Raw genomic sequence first — 13622 nt, forward strand, 5'->3', positions numbered from 1 at the left:
GTAAGAAAAGTGAAACTAAAGGATTAAGACTCTTGCCTAAAGAGTCAAAAAATGGCAGTGAGACGCTTTACTTCAGGAAATTGCTCCAGTTTTTTTAAACCACAAATCAGAAGAGTGACATGATCAGATTTCAAAGATATTCCCTCCAGATTTAGTGGAAGGTATGAATGGAGATGGGGAGCAGAAACCTTGTAATTAGAACAACGGAGGAGGCTGTCTAAGCACTGAGGGGTACTGAGGATCAACACTAAGGCAGAGGATGTGGGGACCCGAGGGGAATATTTGGATAGCTCGCAGGGCTTGTTGCGGTTAAATGTTGTCCAGCAGCGAGACCCTCTATCCTGGTTTGGGTTTTGAGCGCAAGGCACGCTCCCCACTACCTCCTACCCCCACCCCCCCGACCCCTGTTCCCGAAGAAATCCCGGATAACGGAGGCGTTTGGAGTCGATCCAGAGTGTGTGCCTCACTCTCCGACCCCAGCCATGGGCGGCAGGTATGGGGCTTTGGTACTTTGGGCACCCGAGCCCGCCCCAGGGAGGGAAAGCGCTGAGTCATTCCGGCTGGGAGCGTTGGATCCGGGCTGGGTTCCGGCCAGATCCCCCTCCTCTCTCCCCCTCCCGCAACCCGGACCCGCTCTCACTCTCGCGAGAACCATACCGGCTATAAAAGCAGCGCAGCGAGCACGCGCGCGCGTTTCGTGAGTCTTCCTGCTTGACTGGTTTTGCCATTTTTGCCTCAGTGCTGGTGAGTATGTGGGCCGCGCGGCCTCCGCAGGTGAAGCGCCCCGCATTCCGCACGTCGCCTTTTATTCCTCCTCCCAGTTCCCCCCCCCCACCAACTCCCGGGCTCAACTGGGGGTGCGGTGACTGTGGAGGCGTCCGCGAGCGGCCTGCCGCCCAAGAGTGGTCAGGCGGTTTGCGTACTTTCGCGTGGACACACCTTTGGGTCCTGGGAGTTGGGTGAACCCCGAGGCTAACGCAGGCTCGAGTCTCCTCCCATCCACCAGGGCAGAGGGCACTGATTGACTTGCAGGGGCGGGCTGGTGGTGGTGTCCCCTCGATTAGGGCGGTTCGAGAAGCTTCTGGAATGGACTCGGAAACTGACCTGAGGTCACCCCTCTTTCACGTGGTAGGTGTAAAAAAGCTGTCCCCTGTGCTGGGCCGTTACTGGCTGTGAAGTTTCGGATATTACGATTCCCTTCCCCGCCTTTATTTTTCCATCTGCAGAATGGGGATTGTGGTGATCCCAGATGCCTCGGTGAAACGTCTCTTTTCTGCTGGTGCTTTCCGAAGTGCTGGGTGGGAGTGATGATGGGAGAGGCGGGAGGGTACTTTAAGTGGGGTTTGAGGTTGTGGTTTTTGGCTGGAAAGTTCTTGGGCAGATCTGACGAGTCCCACACGGGCTGGAAGTCCAACAGGCTTTTCCCGATTGGTCCGGCTTTAGTGGGGGCCGCCTGGAAAAGCAGGTTCGGGCAAGGCCACTTATGTTAGGGTCACACTCTATATTTGGTCGCCAAGTTGCAACGTCCCTTACTTTTTTTTTTTAAATCGTTATTAAAGGTATTAAACAGTAAAAAGTTTGAGATAATCAATGCTCACAGCGTTTCTTTCGGTTGTGGTAGTATGACCCAAAACCGTTGGTACTAGAAAATTAGCTTCTTGAGGCTTTCAAATCGTTGGCTTACCTGCATCTAATTCTTAACTCCTTGGAGTTGACCTGGGTGAATCCAGTGCAACATTCCTGTTTAGCAACAAATTGGCTCTTGTACTTATTGCCCCAGGATCTTGACCCTGAGGTCAGAAACCCATTTTTGAAAGGACTTCTAGGGCTTAAACACAAATACCTAAAGTTTTAAAATTGAGCAGATGCCAGTTTTGGTCTTGCTTCTTAAAAGGTTGGATTGGCTTTAGGGTATAGTGTTCTTGGCAAATCTACCAAGTGTGCTTGAATATCAAGTGTGCTTCCCACATTATGAATACAGTTGGAGGCGCAGCCCAGGGAAAGGGCAATATTACCCGCTTTTGGGAGTCAGGCACTCTGGCATTGTGCATTTGGGTTCAGGTTTGAGAGTCTCCAACTCCCCACTCCTCTCTGCTTCTGCATGATGAAATTATAGAGGAAAATGCCATTGCACAAATGATGGTTCAGAAAAAGTAATGGAGGTTACTTCAATTATCAAAGAAATTGCTGTTTTTAAAGGAAAACAAAAGTTGATATTTAGAGTTGTGTAATATCTGGTTTTCTTTCAATAACTGGAAAGGTAAGCGAATGCTTCTTACTAATCTAAAAGTTAATGTAGGTGACGGGAAGATTTAACTTCGAGTGGTGGGCACACGGTGCAGTATATAAAGATCTTGTAACAAGACCCACACCTGAAACCTATGTGACCATGTTGACCAATGCCACCCAGTAAAATTAATTTAAAAGTTAATGTAAAAACAAAACAAAAAATAAAAAAGTTAATGTATATATTCAGGGATGGAGGGTACTGGTTATCTAGAAAAAGAAGACTTGTTTCAAGTTAATTTCCTCTTTTATCCTTTCCAGCTGATAGCAAGATGTCTTCAGGAAATGCTAAAATTGGGCACCCTGCCCCCAACTTCAAAGCCACAGCTGTTATGCCAGATGGTCAGTTCAAAGATATCAGCCTATCTGACTACAAAGGTAAGTGTAATTACGTTAGGTTCATTAAAATGCAATTATTTTGCTATCTGGAGATGGCTTGTTCGATTTTCGTATTTCTGTATGTTTGATTATAAAATGATTTATGTCTCCTTGGTCAAGGTGTTCAGGGTGGAAGGCTGTTGCCTTCAGGTTGAAGTGAAATGGTGATTATCAATAGTTATCACAGGGTGATTATCCTAGTCCAGACTGTTTTGGAGAAAGCACATGCTTCATTATGCCTAAACTGATATATTAGCTCAGTTACCTTCTCAGTACTCCTCAATTGCATTAGTGGAGACAGTCTGATTATCTCAGTCTTACTATTTCATTATAAGAAGTCTTCAACAATTTAAAATCTCAGAGCTCATATTTGGAGCTGTGACACTGCTTGTTCATTTTATGAAATATGTGTCATAGCTCCTGTATTATTAGAGGGGTTAGGCACATTCACTTGACTGTTTTGCTCCCAGAGGAGAGTTGATGTCATTGTTGGAACAGCTCTCTTTTCTGTTAGAGATTCATGCAGACACTTGTCAAGTTCTGTAAGGTTCTCTTTTACCTCACAGTTGGGAGCAGCTGGGTCTTCTGGGACAATTGAACACAAATCTCAAACTCCTGTGTCAAGTATAATGATGTGTGTAGTGATCAGTTCCTGGAGTCAGCTTTTGGATAGAACATGTGACTAGGTTTCCTAACACACTTGTTGGTTGGAATGAGAGCAGGTTAGTGGGATCCTATGGAGGGAAGCTTCTGGCAAAACATGGTTAAGTAGGATCATAGGGAGGTGACCCTGGCTCAAGGGTAAAGGTAGGATGTTCACTAAGAGCTGCTTTCTGCCCACCAGGGCTTGACCTGCTGAGGCCTCAAAGTGCTTGTTAGGCAAAGCCCTGGAGAGAGGTTGTTTAGAGGAGTTTCTAGTGATTCTAATTTTCAAAGTGAATGTCAAAGGACCAACTTGTTTTGACTCAAACATGGCTGCTGCCTGGAAGTAAGTGAGTATTCTGATTGAACTGTTCTAATAGCTCAGCGCATTAGGTGTGAGAGGCTACCTGACCTTCGAAGATCTATTCAGTTGGTAATCTGAGTGACTTCAGTAAAAGTCCAACTGGAAGTTCTGTTTACTACCAGGATTTTTGGAATGTTTGCCATATAAAATTTTTCTTATCAGGCTGGTTAGGAACATATTTGTGGTGATCAGGTGATCACTTAAACCTTACCCATTCCATTACTGTGATTCATTGTGAAAGAAGTGCAAAGGCTCTGACTTCCTCTTGTTGGTCTCTTACTACTCTGCAGCAGAGAATTCAGCATTTCAGTTTTTTATTGGGCACTGATTGTAAGCATTGGCATTGGGCTATCCAGTAGATAACTGCATTCTTGCTTTTCCTTTTCTTTTATTGGAGAACTTGGTATCTGTGCTAATTTTAACTACCCAGAGAAGATAAAAATTAGACTGAACAGCCTGGCCGGTATGGCTCAATGGTTGAGTGTCCACCTAAGAAAAGGTTCAACTCCTGGTCAGGGCACATGCCCAGGTTATGGACTTGATCCCCAGGAGGGGCCATGCAGGAGGGAACCAATCAATGATTCTCTCTCATCATCATTGATGTTTTTGTCTCTCTCCCTTCCTCTCTGAAATCAATAAAAATATATTTTTAAAAAATTTAGTTATGTATTTGGCAGCTAATATGAAGATAGAAAAATAAAGCATGGACTGGAAGGAACATTTTTATTTTTATTTTTTAAACACACTTAAAAATATTTTTATTGATTTCAGAGAGGAAGGGAGAAGGAGAGAGAAATAGAAACATCAATGATAAAAGAGAATCATTGATCGGCTGCCTCCTGCACAACCCGTACTGGGGATCAAGCCCGCAACCCTGGCATGTGCCCTTAACCAGAATCGAACCTGGTACTTCTCAGTCCGCAGGCCAGTGCTCTATCCACTGAGCCAAGCTGGCTAGGGCTGGAAGGAACTTTTTTCCATGCAGGTCCTCCTGCAAGAGGTTCTGAAAGTAGCTGCCAGGAGACATCTATGTTTGAGCATCTTGACATCTAGCAATTATGTGGCATCAACTTAAAAAGGACTCTTTTTCCATAGGAATATGTATTTTGTTATCTATTTTCTATAAAGCAAGGACGTCTGTTTCAAAGGCTAACTTGGTGTTCTTTTTTCCCCCCCCAGGAAAATATGTGGTGTTCTTCTTTTACCCTCTTGACTTTACCTTTGTGTGCCCCACGGAGATCATTGCTTTCAGTGATAGGGCAGAAGAATTTAAGATACTCAACTGCCAAGTGATTGGTGCTTCTGTGGATTCTCACTTCTGTCACCTGGCATGGTAAATCTGTTGGTCCATTTGGCATATGGACTTTTTAACTAAGCAGGAACTGGGATTTGGAGGTTTTGGCAATAGACTTTCTCAAGTATTGGCTTCTGGCTCCTCATGGAAGGAGTGCAAAGGCTCTGGCTTCCTCTTGTTGCTTTCTTATTACTTGGCAGCAGAGGAGAAGCAGCTTGGGTTGCAGCTGAGTATACCCTGGTGACCTTAACTGTCCTTAGCCATTCATTTTACTGCTGGAAAAGTTTTGAAGTTTTTGGGAAGTAGGCTAGAAATGTTGGAAAGGGGAGCATGTAGATACAGTTAATGTATTTGCTACACAGGAGTTTGCGTGAATGTGATTTATATGTGTGCCTTTTGCTATAGGATCAACACACCCAAGAAACAAGGAGGACTGGGACCCATGAACATTCCTTTGGTGTCAGACCCCAAGCGCACCATTGCTCAGGACTATGGGGTCTTAAAGGCTGATGAAGGCATCTCATTCAGGTATGAGATGGGTGAGGGCGGGGGGGTGCTGACATTTATTGTGATAGATAAGATTGACTGAGGGCCTTTTATTTGGAGAAAGGTAGAGCCCTGATCTGTACAGACTCCTTTCTCATTTCATTTTTTTAATCAGTCTTATTAAGAAATAATTGCTATATCACCGTAGCTGGTTTGGCTCAGTGGATAGAATGTTGGTCTGCAGACTGAAGGGTCCCGGGTTTGATTCCGGTCAAGGGTACCTACCTTGGTTGCAGGCTCAATCCCTGGCCCCGGTTGGGCATGTATGTTAGGCAACCAACCCATGTCACATTGATGTTTCTCTCTATCTTTTCCTCTCCCACTCTCTAAAATCAGTGGAAAGATATCCTCGGGTGAGGATTAACAAAAAAGATAAAATGAAATAATTGATATACATCACTGTATTAAGTTTAAGATGTACAGCATGATGGTCTCATTTTTAAAAATATAGGTATTTTTATTGATTTCAGAGAGAAAGGGAGAGGGGGAGAGAGATTGAAACATCAATGATCCCACGGGGGATTGACCCCAAACCTGGGCATGTGCCCTGATTGGGAATTGAACAGTGACCTCCTGGTTCATAGGTCGACATTCAACCACTGAGCCACGCTGGCTGGGGATTGGTCTCATTCTTTATGCAGGGGCATCCTCACTAAGGGCAAGGCCTGTGCACGTCTGGGAGACCAGCCCATTTCCATTGCTTCTCTAGTCTAATAAACCAGCTTTTAATTTTTAGAGATTTTTTGATTAATTTTAGAGAGGGAAGGAGAGAGAAACATCAATTTATTTTCCACTTATTTATGCATTTATTGGTTGCTTCTTGTATGTGCCCTGACCAGGAATTGTACCCGTAACTTTGGCATATTAGGACAACACTCTAACCAACTGAGCTACCCAGCCAGGGCTGCCTAACAAACTAGTTTTTAAACCTGTACTGCCTCTTTCTCAAACCTTCAATCTCTTCTTCCCAGGGGCCTCTTTATCATTGATGATAAAGGTATCCTTCGCCAGATCACTGTGAATGACCTTCCTGTTGGCCGCTCTGTGGATGAGACTCTGAGACTAGTTCAGGCTTTCCAGTTCACTGACAAGCATGGGGAAGGTAATTCAGTCTGTTTGATGACAAGACAACAGAATGGTGGATGGATGGGAAAGATGTGGTAGGAACAAAGTCTACCAAACAAGGAGGGTGATTATGTCTCTTTGAGAAATTGAAGTCTCTGGATTATAGTGGGTTGTGCGGGTAGGGTAATAGAAAAGCCTGGGGAGACTATAAAGGCTTTTTATTCCAACTCTTTATTCCCGGCTTCTGCCCTGCTCAGTTAGCATTACTACTACAGAAGGAATGTAGAAGGATCTCATAGGTGTATAAGGGTGAAATAAAAGGTTGAGAATCACATCTAAAGGTAAGTATGCTGTTCTTGACAAGTGTTTATTGGGAGAAGAGTTAATCCCTGTAGTCCATATTTGTTGTTAATCCTCAACCAAGGGTATTTTTCCACTGATTTTTAGAAAGTGGAAGTGAGTGGGAGAGAAACCTTGATGTGAGAGACATTGCTATTGGTTGCCTCCACACCCACCCGACCCATGCTGGGGTTAAGTAAAGCCTGCAACCGAGATATGTGCCCTTGACCATATTTGAACCCAAGATCCTTTAGTCTGTGGGCTGATGCTCTATCCACTTGAGCTAAACCAGCTAGGGCTTATTGTTATTTTTAAAATATGTTTTTATTGATTTTAGAGAGGAAGGGAGAGCCTGCAACCTGGGCATGTGCCCTGACTGGGAACCAAATCAGCACCCTCTTGGTGCATGGGACAATGCTCAACCAATTGAGCCACACCGGTTAGGGCTGTTTTTTGTTTTTTGTTTTTTGTTTTTAATATTTTATTGATACTTTACAGAGAGGAAGGGAGAGGGATAGAGAGCCAGAAACATCGATGAGAGAGAAAGAAACATCGATCAGCTGCCTCCTGCACACCTCCCACTGGGGATGTGCCCGCAACCAAGGTACATGCCCTTGACCGGAATCGAACCTGGGACCCCTCAGTCCGCAGGCCGACGCTCTATCCACTGAGCCAAACCGGCCTCGGCTAGGGCTGTTTTATTGGGGTTTTAAAAATAAAGATAATAGCTGGTGTGGCTCAATGGTTGAGCATGGACTATGAACCAGGGGCTCATGTTCAATTCCTGGTCAGGCATATGCCTGGGTTGAGGGCTTAATCCCCAGTGTGGGGAATGCAGGAAGCAACCGATCAATGATCCCCTCTCATCATTGATGGTTTCTCTTTCTCCCACTCTCCTTTCCTTTCTGAAATCAATTAAAAATAAGTAATATATGAACAGTTTTGACATTTGGAAAATAAAATAGGACTAAGACAACCAAAAACAATAGGCAGATACAACTAATATATTTTTATGATTTAAAAATATATTTGAGCCCAACTGGTATGAATCTGAGCGCCTGAATCTTTTCACACATGCCTTCAACCTTTTCCTTCAATCCAGAGCTAACAATGCTCCTTGGGCCAACCTGAGGAAAGCAAGGCAAGAGGGCCAATTACTGATTTTCCACTTTTTAAAATTATTTATATTCTAAGAGACATTTGGTCACCGGTAACAGAGCAGCAACAAGTGAGAGAAGGGAAGACCCTTTCAGTCCAAGGATGTCATAGCCTCAAATATCAGACTGCAATCAGCTGTCTGGGAACAAGGTATGGATGGAACAAGTGCAAAATGGTAGACCCAGCTGCTGTTACTTTCCTGAAATCCCCTTTTGATTGTTACATAGTTACTGTCTTTAAAGGCACCAAGTGGTTAAAACACAGATCCTAAGCATAAACAAGCTGCAGAGAAGGAAGAGCAGCGTGAAAGCAAAGACCAGGCTCTAGGCAGACAAGTTTGGCAGTAGGTGGTAATAAGTAACCAAAAGGATTGTTTTGTCTAAAAGAAAACCTAAAGCTTTAGAACAACCCAGTTACAACACAGAGAGGAAGAATAATGAAACAGGATAGAGAACTTGCCAACTTAGTCTCCTTGGCCCTAAAACCTCATGGCACTTAAGACCATACCAGTAATTAGAAAGATCCACGCTTGGATGTTTCACTCAAATCCAAGTGTTGGTCTTTCAAAATTAACATGGAGTCCAGCAGAACTGGTTGAGTACCACATAAACCAGCTTTCAAGCACAGCTGAAGTACTATGACTCTCCATGGAGAAAATGACACCAGTATGAGAGAACTCCCCAAGATAGAAGGCCCTACTGACTTTCTCAGCATTTTATTTTTATTTTTATTTTTTATTGTTTGAAGTATTACAAATTTCTCAGCATTTTAATTACCTTAAAAAAAAGACTTTGAATTTTTATTCCAACATTTTACTATGAATAATTGCTGTGTTTAAGTGTTGGTTTATTGGTCTTTAAAAACAGGAATGTATCAAAAATAAGAAAAAATATATAAGGGAAAGAATACCAGGAATGTAGGATATATAAACACAAATCTTGTGTATACCTGAAACTAATCTTATGTCAATTACACCTGGGGGGGGGGGGCGGGGAGGTGACAGGAAGGTGGAGTTATTTGTCAAGTAGCACATGTAATATACCTCATAAAGAGTGCTTGGCATTTCATAGGATGTCAAATGGTAACTATCACATAAGCCATAAAAGGCTGCACACAGAAAGCTGTGCCTGTTCTAGTGGGATGGGAAGCAGCAGAAACCAACAGAGCCTGTAGAAGCAAGCTTCAATCATGAAAGCTTAGGTTCATGACAAGGTCCTTTCCAAAAATCCAGTAAGGGCTAATTTTGCCACTCTTCCTGACTTTGTGTTGAACCTCATACCCCACAAGGGGGCAGTCTCAGGAGCTGTCTGCTCTTTCAGTCTACCCCCAATGGAGCTTCTGTAAATGGTGCCTTCTGGTATCAGTGTTCACTGATCCCTATTAGCCTTCCACTACAGTCAAGTTTCATTTTTGGGTCCCCCAAATCCAGACTAACAACTTCCGTCTTCTTAAAGTTGAATGGGTCTTAGAAAGCTAGTTTGAAATACTTAACTTCTAGAGAAAATAAAATAAGACATTTGTCCAAGTCTACCTGTGCACTTGATCTGCTATCAGTAGCACTTAATCAAAACTATTTTGTTCTCAATTACATTAAGTGGGAAGGGGGGACGGGTTTAAGATCTCTTCCACCTGTAGCCTCAGGAACTGAGTCCTTAAAACTAACTCCCTCTTCGTTGGGATATTGTTGTTTCATTCCAGCAACAATTGCATGGGAGCAGGAGGGGAGAATTGGGTTGGGAGTAAAAAAGCTATAGCCTTACAAACTCAAATGATGCGATCAAGTAGTTCAGTACTTGCAATCAATATTTAAGGAGAAAAGTACTAGTGCTGGAGCCATAAAAGCCCACACTCTTAGCAAATGCTAGATTAAAAACCTTAAGTTGAATCTGCTCAGTTATGCTTAGACTTTACAAGGTTACACTCACAAACACATTATATTTGATCCTGAAACTTCTAAATTAAGAAACTTGATATTTCACTTGAAACCCTCTAGCCCTAACCTCTCCTCAAAAAAATATTTTTTAATGTCACTGAGCTGTATACTTAAATGGTTAAGATTGTAAATTTGATATGTATATTTTACCAGACATTTCTTAAAAGCTAAAAATAAGGAAGTTTGAAAAAAATTTATTTTTAAAAATATATATTATTTTTATTTCAGAGAGGAATGGAGAGGGAGACAGAAACATCAGTGATAAAAGAGAATCATTGATTGACTGCCTCCTGCATGCCCTCCACTGGGGATAGAGCTGCAAGTTGGGATCACAACTTGGGAATGTGCCCTCTGGCCAGGGCAGCTTTTACATTTTGAAAAAAAAAAAAAATAAAATAAATCTTTTTTTCAATTACAGTTAACATTTAATATTATTTTTTAAAAAAATATATTTTATTGATATTTTACAGAGAGGAAGGAAGAGGGATAGAGAGCTAGAAACATCGATGAGAGAGAAACATCAATCAGCTGCCTCCTGCACACCTCCCACCAGGGATGTGCCCGAAACCAAGGTACATGCCCTTGACCGGAATCGAACCCGGGACTCTTCAGTCCGCAGGCCGACGCTCTATCCACTGAGCCAAACCGGTTTCGGCAATATTATTTTGTATTATTTTCAGGTGTATAGCATAGTAGTTAGATAACCTCATACTTTACCAAGTGTTCCCTGATATTTCCAGTATCCACCTGGCACATACATAGTTTTTACAATGTTATTTATATACACACACACGTATATATAGATAACATTGTAAAAACTGTGTGTGTGTGTGTGTGTATAATTTTTTTTAAAGAGAGACTGGAAGGGAGGGAGAGAAAGAGATAGAGATATATACTATACATCAATTGGTTGCCTCCCACATGTGCCTGATCAGGACCCTTTGGTGTGAGGGCCAACACTTTTAACTACTGAATACACTGGCCAGGGCTGTTTTTACAATATTATTTTTTAAATATATTTTTATTGATTTCAGAGAGGAAGGGAGAAGGAGACAGAAACATCAATGATGAGAGAGAATCACTGACTGGCTGCCTCTTGCATGCCCCCTACTCTGGGGATCAAGCCTGCAACCTGGGCATGTGCCCTTGACTGGAATCAAACCCAGGACCCTTCAGTCCACAGGCTGACGCTCTATCCACTGAGCCAAATCAGCTGGGGTTGTTTTTACAATATTATTAACTATACTAGAGGCCTGGTGCATGGATTCATGCACTGGTGGGGTCCCTCGGCCTGGCCTGCGGGGGCCCCGAAGCCAGTAGTCCGACATCCCAAGTGGTCCGAAGGGGTCCTGGAGTGCGAGAGGGCACTCTGCAAAGTTGCTGTCACTCCGCAGCTCCTGCATTGAGTGTATGCCCCCTGGTGGTCAGTGTGCGTTATAAGTACCAGCCGGCCGCTTAACCTTTTATATATATATATATAGATTCCTTATGCTTTACATTCTCAAGACTATTTTGTAACCACCAATTTGTATTGAGAAAAATTATTTATTGATTTTAGAGGAAGGGAGATAAAATCTATTTGTTGTTCCCCTCACTTTATGCATTCATTGGTTGATTCTTATATGTGCTCTGACGGGGACTGGAAAATGGGGGCTTGAACCCACAACAGTGGCATGTCAGGAGGATATGCCATTTATGCTATCACAGGTGGCAAGATTTCATTCTTTTTTATGGCCAATATTCCATTGTATATATGTACTTCAATTTTTTTATCCACTGGTATTGATGCTTTGCTCATTTTTGAATTTTTTTTTTTGGTGTGGTTGAATTGCAGGAATTCTTTTTGCATTTTGGATATTAATCCCTTATCAGATATAAGATTCATAAATATTTTCTCCCATTCTGTGGGTTGCCTTCACTCTCTTTATAACGTTCTAAAAGTTCTTAATTTTGATCAAGTCCAACTTATCTGTTTCTTTATTGTTGCTTGTGCTTTTTGCATCATATCTAAGAATACACTTCTAAATCCAAGGTCATGAAACTTATGCAGAAAGCATAGCCTTCAACCTTTCCCTGCCATCCTGAACTAGCAATGCTCCTTATGCTAACCTGAGGAAAGTGAGGCAAGGGATTAATCGCTGATTTTCCACTTTGAAGAGTTTATGGTTTTAGCCCTTATAGTTACTTCATTAATCCATTTTTTAAAAATTGATTTCTAGATGGGGGGGAGAGAGAAATGTTGATCTGTTGTCCCACTTATTTATGAATTTATTGGTTGATTCTTTAAAAAAGTTTTTTAATATATATTTAAATATGTATTTTTATTTCAGAGAGGAAGGAAGTAATATGTTTTTATTGATTTCAAGAAAGGATGGATAGGGAGAGAGATAGAAACATCAATGAGACTCATGTATTTGCTGCCTCCTGCACACCCCCTACTGGGGATAAAGCCCACAGCCTGCACATGTACTCTGACTGGGAATAGAACCGTGACCTGGTTCATAGGTTGACACTGAACCACTGAGCACACTGGCTGGGCCATTGATCCATTTTTGAGTTATTTTTTTGTAAGTTAGGGGTCCAGTGTTATTCTTTTGCATTTGGAAATCAACTGTCCCAGCACCTTTTTTTAAAAAAGTATATCTTTATTGATTTCAGAGAGGAAGAGAGAGGGAGAGATAGAATCATCAATGATGAGAATCATTGATTGGCTACCTCCTGCACATCCCCTACTGGGGATCAAGCCCACAACCTAGGCATGAGCCCTTGACTGGAATCGAACTTGGGACCCTTCAGTCTGCAGGCTGACTCTTTATCCACTGAGCCAGACCAGCTAGGTCAGCATCATTTTTTTTTTTAAGAGCAGCATTTAAGCTTATTTTTAAAAAGATGTATTTGAAGCATACATAAAATTATAGAGAACTTGAATACCCCTTTATCTACTATCTACTGTTAACAAATCTTGCCTCAGATGCTTTAGATTTTTTGAACAAAGCCTACAGTTGAAACTATTGCTTTTTTAAAAATAAATTTCAGGTGCTGAATGAATAAATTACGTATAATAGTAATAGGGCTATAGTGAGGATTAAATTGCATGTTTGTTGTTAGCCTTTCACTAAAAGGCTTTATGTTTATGATCTTAGACTGTAGGTTAGGCTTCCTGGTGCTTGAGTATTACAGGCTCTTTAGGGCTCAGATTTAGTTTTGAGGAATCCATTTGTCCATGAGAGCTCACCAATGAGCAAATTACTAATTAGTGGTAACTTTCTCTTGCAGTGTGCCCAGCTGGCTGGAAACCTGGCAGTGATACCATCAAGCCTGATGTCCAGAAGAGCAAAGAATATTTCTCTAAGCAGAAGTGAGCACTGGGTCATTATAGGGTCATGTGGCAACGTACAGCCATGAGAACAGAACCTCTCTTTTACTATTGTCATGTTTAAAACAAGATCTTAGACTTAACCCAGATGTGCCCTTTCCTGTAGGGTTTGGGGAGGGTCAGCCATACTTCTCTGGAGGAAATTATCTAATGTGAACAGTAGTGGGACATCACCTTTGATCTTTTGTAGTTTCTATTAAACTTGAACTGAGACCTTGTTGTTTCTTCATTTTAGGGGCAT

General features: G+C 42.2%; 1 protein-coding gene across 1 annotated transcript; it reads left to right on the forward strand.

The window, feature by feature from the left end:
- The first annotated feature begins 537 nt into the window (after positions 1-537).
- On the forward strand, positions 538-13594 carry PRDX1 (peroxiredoxin 1). The gene is made up of 6 exons (XM_080654473.1): positions 538-744; positions 2548-2664; positions 4850-5003; positions 5370-5492; positions 6482-6612; positions 13282-13594. The coding sequence occupies exons 2-6, from the start codon at positions 2559-2561 to the stop codon at positions 13365-13367; spliced, it is 600 nt and encodes a 199-aa protein (XP_080510599.1). The 5' UTR covers positions 538-744; positions 2548-2558; the 3' UTR covers positions 13368-13594.
- Positions 13595-13622: the final 28 nt, after the last annotated feature.

This window comes from Plecotus auritus, assembly GCF_963455305.1.
Source record: "Plecotus auritus genome assembly, chromosome: 2".
Classification (NCBI taxonomy): domain Eukaryota; kingdom Metazoa; phylum Chordata; class Mammalia; order Chiroptera; family Vespertilionidae; genus Plecotus; species Plecotus auritus.

Coding starts and splice junctions, on each gene's coding strand:
- PRDX1 (XM_080654473.1), top strand. CDS start 2,559: ATGTCTTCAGGAAATGCTAAAATTGGGCACCCTGCCCCCAACTTCAAA. Junction 5,004..5,369: donor CACTTCTGTCACCTGGCATG/GTAAATCTGTTG, acceptor CTTTTGCTATAG/GATCAACACACCCAAGAAAC. Junction 5,493..6,481: donor GATGAAGGCATCTCATTCAG/GTATGAGATGGG, acceptor TCTTCTTCCCAG/GGGCCTCTTTATCATTGATG.